Here is a 9,275-nt window from a genome sequence, read left to right as displayed (position 1 = left end):
TCGATTTCTTGTAATTACTTTAGTATCGACGTATTTGAAGCGTTTTTTAGCACTGTTACAAGCACAAATTATAGATTTGTGCTAGACTGAGTGTTGGTATCAGGTGATTTTAGTGGGAGAGAAGATGGTGGAATGCGTGTGTAATTAGTGCCGCTGAAACTGAATTGATTGTAACTGTATGTATTGTCGGTAAGAATTTAAATTTTTAGTGGATGGGCAGTTGATAATTTGTTTGGGCCGATCACAAAACTAGTGGATTTGGGCTTGTGGTTCGCAGTTTGTATTTAAGCAGGTATGTACTCGAGCACCACTATATATATATATATATATATATATATATATATATATATATATATATATATATATATATATAGAGTGGAGTTCTGTGGGACACTATAATTTTGGAAATATTGGAGTCCCTAAGATCCACCATTCATTTTTAAATAAATCCAAAGGCTGAGATTTAAGGACTAAAAAAAACGGCTGACAGTTACTACTCGTTTTTGAAAGCTTTTACGCGCACGACTCTGCAAGTTTCATCCCGCATCAACCGGTGAAGGACACAGCAACGCTATCATCAATCCCCCTCTTTCACGGTGTTTCTCGGTATTTGTAGAGCGATCTCAATAGCGGAGCTTATTGTGCAGAACAAGGCAAAGTTGGGCGAAAATGAGCTCTGGTATGTCATCGAACTCATCATTATGTCCTTCAATTGAGATGCATGTCGATTTTAGGGACACTTACAAGTCTGGGTTTATGAATTCCGGGGACTAATTGCTGTGGGTGTCCTGCATTCGCAATCGATTAGGGATTTGCTACTGGGGGAGTTTTTTGAGTAAGAGGGTTTTGTGAAGAAACTGATTTTGTGTGTGTTTCACTTGGGAAATTTGGGTCTTTTGTTGTCTATTAAATGTGGGTTTTTGTAAATGTAGTATGCTCTATAGTTCTGCACTGTTTTGTAAATGTAGTATGCTCTATACTTCAAGAATCCCTGATTTTCGCTGTGATCAACCCGATTTGCAGAACGGTAGAGACGTAACTCAACGACCGATGAGGGGTTTGCAGGACGCATCAATTTTGTTCGAAGTCTAGTATGCCCACTATCTTCTCATTATGTCATTCAATTGCTTTGCATGTCGTTTTCTGATCGCTGAATAGACTGATTTTATGAAATCCGGAAGTCCGATTGAATGGGTTGTCCTCCATTTTCGGGCAGCCCAATTGAACGGGTTGTCCTGCATTTGCTAGAAATCGTGGCTCCTCTCTTGTTTTTTTGGGCTTTGTTAGAAATAGAAGTTTGTGTGTTTTTACTCGACATATTGCTAATAAATGTCCTCTTTTTGGATAATGACCGTTTCGATGGAATTTGGGTCTTATGTTATGTAATACATTCTTTAAAATCTAAATGCATTTTGTGGTTTAGTTCCGCACTTTGTTATTATTTTGATCCTGAAGTTGTGTATTATGTGGTTCTGCATTTGGTATGTATATTCATGAACAAAAGATTGCGACTTGTAATGTGTCCTGCGACTTTGTAATATGCTAGTATCTTGATATTTTGTTGTTTAGTACTGCATTCGGTTACTATTTTGATCCTGAAGTTGCATACTATTTGATTCTGCATTTTGTATGTATTTTTGCAAACGAAGATTCCTATTTTTAATGTCTCCTGCAACTTTGTAAATGGAGGTTAGGGATGCAGGATGTTAGTGGCAGATTGTACTGCACATCTTTGATTTTAAACTTTTTTGAATTAATAACTGCAGGATTTGCAGTTGTAAAAACTAAACCACATTACAGGCATAGTATGCATAATGTATTGTGTAATGATTCCTTAATGCAGGACTTTTTTCCTTAAAAAGAGAGAGCATGCCAAGGAATTCGTTCATACGTTTAATTATTTTGTTGTGAAGAACATGAATTAGCACATTGAATATAATACGGCTATCATTCTTGCTCCTTTGGTTGTAATTATGGTTTTTAAAAATTTATGCAGCATGAAAATGAAGTAATCATCTTATTTGTTCCTCTTGTCTATACAAATGGACCAAAAAACCATCCAGTTACGTAGATCTTAAAAATGATGATAGTGATAATATTCAAGAAAAAGGGAAAACGTTAAGAACATTTACTAAGAATTTGGGATGTGGTTCTGCTTTAAGAGATAAAAGAAAGATAAGTAGGCGAATTGTGGATGAGATAGTACATTACAGAATAAGGACGGGTCGCATATAGATTATTTTTGAGCTATGTGTTTTAGTAATTTGTTAATTAGTTGTTTTAACCTGAATATAATGTTTGTATTGCAGGTTATGAGTCGATAATGCTTGTCCTTATGAAGTGCAAGAAAAACACCATGGACAGAAGGACTAGAGTAGACGCTTAGTATAGAAAGGTAATTTACAAGATATACAGAACTACATGAATTGTCTACAAGTGGGATTGTGCTAATTTGTATTCCTCTGCAACTAATTTCAGAAGAGCAAAATCTAACATTATTATTAGGCTACTATTTAACATTGAGTTTTAACTGCCATGAAATATGAAGGATAAGATTGTGAAAAAAAGTTATATAAAATATTATCTTATTAAAGTTGTTTTATGCTTTTACTATATTATTTTGCGGTTTTAAATTAACAAAAAAAATGAAAAATGCAGGATGATCGAAAATTCTTGTTAAACAAGCTGCAGATTTATAGTCATCGCTTAGTGACATGGCGCTACAATGAGAAGATGAAGCTAGTACTAGACGGTATCAACCACATTGCTAGAAATGAAGAAACAAATGGGGTAAAGGAATGATGACATCCCTACCGATTAAGTTAAAAAAAAAATACATAATCTGAAAGACTAAGTTCTATGTATTAGTTTGCTCGTTTTATGATACTGCAGTTTTAGGACTGTGTAAGACGGAATCTCTTGAATTTGTTAACTGTGATTTGGATTTGGAATGCTATGACATATAATGGACTTATTGTCATTGTTTGGCTGAATTAGTAGACTGATAATACATTACTTCTGGGTGCCTAAATTCGGAGATATTGCGGTGAACAACCTTCATGTTCTGCGATCTGGATGTTCTGCATTTGAATGACTACGTTCCTCCTTATCTTGACTTCCATGATATTTGAAAATATCCACTATTATTAGACATAAAAATTAATGTTGTTACAAAGAAAAAGACACGAGCATCACCAAGTAGATATCATATCTAGTACTGATGATCTATGGGAGGAATAAAAAAAAGATTAAAGTAATGAAACAAAACAGTGCATAACAAATTGAAAACTTACCTCCTGAAAACACTCAAATGATTATAACTGATGCAAGATTTGAGTAAGTCACGTACTGATAAGGTCAAACACCACGATAGCGCGCCTGTTTAGGGGAAAAAGAAAGGAAATTACATTTTTAATATTATTAATAATTTACAACAACAGCCGTTGGATCTAAATGTAATGGAAGGACCAGATTGAGACTCCAGGACTCCATCAAATTAAGGGACTCCATATAACTTTCTTCTATATATATATATATATATTTCGATTCGGTTAATTTCGGTGCGGTTTTAGTATAAAACCGAAAATAAAACCGCACCACTAATTTCGGTTTTTTATCTCGGTTATTTTCAGTTTTATTTGCGGTTTGGTTTTTTTCGGTGTGGTTTTTCGGTTTTTTTAGGTTTTTTTTGCGGTTTCGGTTTTTCCTGCTCACCCCTAGTATTAATTGAGATGGTTGATGTGAATACGGGGAGTCATTCTAATTAAAACTCATCACATGTCAGCAGCATGTACACGATTTTTTAAGCTATAGCAAGAAACAGGGACAAAGACAACAAAGTATATCATTGCATCCAAGAGTGCAATTCGAGAAAAAGGGTGTTAGAGCATCTCCAACAATGCTCTTGAATCATTCTTTAAAATATAATATAATATTTGGCTCCTAGTGACTTAAGACATTGAAAAACATTTCAACTCCAATGCTCTTCTTTACACTTGTTCCTTATTCATATTTTATTCATATAAATGAGATAGAAAAGTAAAAAGAGAGAATTGTTAGAGGTAAAGTTGGAGGGAAATCAATATTATTTTCATGAAAAAGAAGTTAAGAGCTCTTACATGCTTTTTAAAAGAGAGGAGAGATGATTAGCTCTTAAACTTTTAAAGAGCATTTAGGAGCCCGTTGGAGCTCTGATTTTATTTGCTGTTCAAATTTGAAGTTAAGAGCTTATTTAGAGTTAGAGAAAGGCCTTTAGAGATGCTCTTAATGGCCTAAAATGATTATATGAACATAAAGCGCATCCAGAGGGTGTTAATTTCTTTTATTACAACCCTTTGCTTTTATAAACTAATTTAAATAAATGATGTTATACCGGAATAAATTCTAGTGTATGTGTCCCTGTGCTTACTAAATCATCTATTCTTATATATAAAAGGAGAACCAAGGGCAAAATATGTCAAAAAATTGCCCGTGAAATCTCAATTGTACCCTTAGTTATAATGTAATTACAAAAATACCAATAATTAATGTAGTTATTATATTCTCACTCATTAATGAACTATGTACACAATAAATACTTATATTGATTGCTCTCATTAATAAAAGTATTATTATAATTTATTCATTTGCATAAATTTAATAAATTTTGTGCACATAATTTGATATCACTTATAACCAAAATAATTGGTTTTACTGAACTGAATTTAATATTTTAATCAAAACCGAATAACGAAACAAAAAATCAAATTTTTGTAGAGAATATTACTGGCAAATTAGGAAAAAAATTTAAATAAATACTTTATTTTATTAAAATTAGTAGTTTCGAACTAAATTACTAACAATAAGATTAATATACAATCCAAATTACTAATACTAATAATATTGAAATATACAAAAATCATAAATGAATAAAAATTAAATTTATTTGTTTGGTATTCGGTTAGCCAAAATAAATGCTCACTCGTATGTGTGTGACCTAGATGAGAAAAAAAAAAAAAGGAGAGTGAGGGACCTCATCTATATACCGTTAATCATTAAATAATTTAGTGAATTTGAATTGCACATTAAAATTATTTAGCTTAATAAGCCTGTCGAGAATAAGTACTTAGACTTGAAAAATACTAGAATCGGAATGAGATGTATCAAAAAGTTTATTTAAATTATTTTTGATAATTATATGTATATTTATATATTACATGTTTTTTTTTCTTCAAACTCTTTAAGTGTAAATTAATTTAGTTATGTTGATCTTTATTTTATTTTATCTAAAAAGATCATATTTATGTATACTTTTTAAGGTCAGATCCACGTCATCCAGAATATGGCCCAAGTTTTATTTAAGTGGCCGGAGTTAAACCAAAAATCAAGTTACATGTCATGCAAATAATGTAAAAATAGGAGAATAATTTCGAAACACCATATCTAATAGATAAATAATCATCGTAAAAATTTCTAAGAAGCATGTAATATTTTTTGCCAAGGCTCCACACAGACCCGGGACAGGCTTCAGACAGTCTTAGGAGCCAAAACTTGGCCCCACCATTGTCCCACCAGGTCCCGCCCCGACCCTACAAAGCCCCACTTAGACTCCGTCTAGCCCATCTCGGGGTCCATCCCGATCTCGAAACCCTTACCATTCTATTTAATCACATTAGTTTTTATTTTAGTAATTTAGAATGGGACCCTACACGCCCATACCCATGTTCCCTAACTAAAGTTCAATTAAAGATCATCTATCATATTGTGTCAAACAAAAAAGATCGTTTATCATGTGATTATATCAAATTAATTTGATCTAAAATTAATTTTAACTATCGAATTTTGATTGAACAATCGACTGAACAAATTAATATAAGTATAAACGTTTCATATATAAATTATGTTGTGTTAGTTCAAGTTGAATAATAATATGTCCATATAACAACTTGAATCATGTATTATTAACATTATTAGTTGATTTTTAAAATAAATTTATATTTATTAAATTATAAAATTAAATAAATTATGCAAAAATTAAATTAAAATTAAAATATATAATTTTAAAATAAATATTGTAAATTATGGGCCCGTGCCTAGCACGGGCTTTTATGCTAGTTTTTCATTAAAATGATAAAACATGTGGTATCAGGAAAAAATGGAGATCACATTGAAAGAAAATGAATATTATATTAATAAGTAATAAATTGAACTATAATAATCAAAAATGCGCTATCATATTTATATTATATAGATAATAATATTAAAATATTATTCATAATATCGAGTTATAATATAAAATATATTATAAAACCTAAATCATCAAGAAAATATATAATCAATCTATTGATATAATTTAATCAAAATTTATTTTATTAAAATTAAAATACTAATTATATAATATAAAATTTTAAATAATAAATTTTAAATTACATAATCAACATGCTTGAGACCGGTTTTGTATTTAAAAATTATATAAAATATCCGTTTAATAGACTTTTTTTGGGTCAGCCCTTGATACACGTCACACTTTTGAACTTAATTACCAACTCTGAGCGGTTCGACTAGGACTCGGCTCAAACCGAACTGGAATAAACGTATAAAAACCCCAACTGCAAACTGAAAACCCTAGCTTAGCTCTTCCTCTAAACAATGGCAGGCGGCAAATTCAAGAAAGAAAAGGGGTCGTCTTCATCATCCAGAGCTCAGCCATATCAAGGGGGCATTCAATTTCACAAGTCAAAGGGTCAGCATATATTAAAAAACCCGCTTTTAATAGACTCAATTGTTCAAAAATCAGGAATTAAGCCTACAGATATCATTCTTGAAATTGGTCCTGGGACTGGTAATCTCACCAAGAAGCTTCTTGAAGCTGGGAAATCTGTTATTGCTGTTGAGCTTGATTCTCGTATGGTTCTTGAGTTGCAGAGGAGGTTTCAGGGGACCCCTTTTTCTAATCGCCTAAAGGTACTCATTTTTATGATGTGTGTAGTTGTTGTCAGATTTATCGATTTTATGGGTTTTGTAACTTTTGTTGGTGGGTTTGGTTGAATGGTTTTTTGGGTACTGAAATCAGGATTTTTTTTGTTGGAAAGATTGTAGCTTTAGTTCTGATGCATATGATATTGTTTTTGTATATGTATGATTTTTGTGAATTTGTTTGTGAGCATTTAGCGCTGCTAGTTGTTAATTGAATTCCGCAGGGATGGGTTGGCGGGGGTCGATTTTCCTGGAGAAAGAAATATGGTTTTGGTTAATATAGGATGTTGTACAGGTATCTACTGGTTAACAGATAAAGATCAAGACGAGATGGCTCTTCGATGTGGTTTAAGTTGGGAACATCCTGTGATCCATGCTTGAATTCGATATGATAGTCTGTATTATGTATTGGATGCTGAGAGTTGTAGTTAGGGACTGTTAAAATAGAAGTTGAATGAAATTCTTACAATATTGGGTTCGGATGTGTATTAGTCTGGATCATGTGGTAGGAAGGACTGACTTTTTTCCCATGGTTACTGCCTTTCTGGCATTTAAGTTATTGTTTCCAGATTGTGTAAGCTGTTATGCTCAAGTGTGAATTCTAGTTTAGAACAGTCTAAAGCTTCTGTCTTTATCCGCATACTCTGTCTTTAGTCCCTTGTGTGTTTTTCTTAGTTATAGATGACATTACATTAATATTCTAGGGTGTACTTGGTAGTTTTTTTATGTTTTTTTGCTAGTGCCTATAGTATATCTAACTTCTAAAGATGCTAACATGTGCAGATTATTCAAGGTGATGTGCTTAAGGTTGAACTTCCGTACTTTGATATTTGTGTTGCAAACATTCCTTATCAGATCTCTGCTCCTCTGACTGATAAATTATTGAAGCACCGACCAGTTTTTCGATGTGCAGTCATAATGTTTCAGAGGGAGTTTGCCATGAGGTTAGTTGCTCAGCCAGGTGACGCACTCTATTGTCGTCTCTCTGTAAACACTCAGCTTTTTGCTCGTGTTTTTCATTTACTTAAGGTTGGGAAGAATAACTTTAGGCCCCCTCCTAAAGTGGAGTCATCGGTGGTTAGGATCGAACCAAGGAAACCACTTCCTCAAATGAATTTCAAGGAATGGGATGGATTGATCAGAATTTGTTTTAATAGAAAGAACAAGACTATTGGTTCTATATTTAAACAGAAAAGTGTGTTGTCCGTTCTAGAAAAGAACTACAAAACATTGCAGGCATTAAGATTATCAGAAAATGGATCATTAGAGGATACAGAAATGCCAGTAGATGTCCCAATTTTGGCAGAGGCTGGTGAAGACCTAAGTATGGAGGTTGATGACGGAGAGGATGAAGATGATGAGGAGATGGAGGTAGAAGATGTGGATCAAAAACGATCTGATTTTAAGGATAAAGTTATTAGCGTGCTGAAGCAAGGAGGGTATGAAGAGAAAAGATCTTCCAAGCTTGCACAAGCAGATTTCATGCATCTTCTTTCTTTGTTTAACAAGGCAGGAATTCACTTTTCATGATTTCAAACTGATGAGTCAATTTTGCTTTCCTGTCGCATCTTGTTTGGAACAACTTATATTCCATATTTACATGACATGGTTTTCTCAGTAATTCGGAGTAGTATATAATATAATTTCTATCACTAGGCATTGGTATATTATTGGGGGGAGCACCATTTGTTATATGTAATTCACTGTACTTGTGAAGCTAAAGTAGCAACTTAAGGCTATCTGTGACAATATTATTTTCAGTTCTCTGACTGTTAATTTTTTATCTGTCGTAAACCTGCCTACAATAAAGCATAACCTGAAATGGTTAAACTTATATCAGATGCAGTGTTTTCAATTTTCACAATCTAGATCAAGATATAAATACTTGTAGCTGGCTGTGTCCTGTTCAGGAATGCAAGCAATATTTCCAGTCTTTACCTGAAGACATCAGATCACGTACTATTTAGACTAATAACTTCATTCTATACAAAGATACTGGCTAGGATTATACAAATGTTGTTCTTAAATACCCACAAGAGGATTATATTGATAAGAATCACGAATTGCAGAGACATCACAACAGAAAAAATATCACAGCAATGTTGGCACTTGAAAGCCACAGAGATTAAATGTTAAATAAGCAAACATGCTTAGAATTACAATTCTATCCGGGTCCGAATCGAATAATTTAACTGAAAGCATTGACATCTAGAAATGCAAAAGTCATCACCTAACTCATTGGCAATTGCTTGGTATCGAGCACTTTGAAGCTGGATGACATCAGAATCCTCTCCTGGGGTGTTGATCCATGATTGTGTTGC

At 33.0% G+C, this 9,275-nt stretch overlaps 1 protein-coding gene and 1 long non-coding RNA gene across 2 annotated transcripts; both read left to right on the top strand.

Annotated features, from left to right (window-relative positions):
• Positions 1 to 394: 394 nt before the first annotated feature.
• LOC135148071 (uncharacterized) lies at positions 395 to 3,136 on the top strand. Its single transcript, XR_010285942.1, has 4 exons — positions 395 to 679; positions 1,024 to 1,091; positions 2,310 to 2,395; positions 2,659 to 3,136. It is a non-coding gene; the product is annotated as an uncharacterized LOC135148071 (long non-coding RNA).
• A 3,409-nt stretch (positions 3,137 to 6,545) lies between these two features.
• Positions 6,546 to 8,735, top strand: LOC108193761 (ribosomal RNA small subunit methyltransferase). The gene is made up of 2 exons (XM_017360576.2): positions 6,546 to 6,942; positions 7,738 to 8,735. Exons 1-2 carry the CDS (start codon positions 6,628 to 6,630, stop codon positions 8,482 to 8,484), a joined length of 1,062 nt encoding a protein of 353 aa, XP_017216065.1. The 5' UTR covers positions 6,546 to 6,627; the 3' UTR covers positions 8,485 to 8,735.
• The last annotated feature ends 540 nt before the right edge of the window (positions 8,736 to 9,275 follow it).

The sequence above is a fragment of the Daucus carota genome, chromosome 7 (genome assembly GCF_001625215.2).
Source record: "Daucus carota subsp. sativus chromosome 7, DH1 v3.0, whole genome shotgun sequence".
NCBI classification, from domain to species: Eukaryota; Viridiplantae; Streptophyta; class Magnoliopsida; order Apiales; family Apiaceae; genus Daucus; species Daucus carota.
Note: the sequence above shows the minus strand (reverse complement) of the source record. Positions and strands in the feature narration are given on the sequence as shown.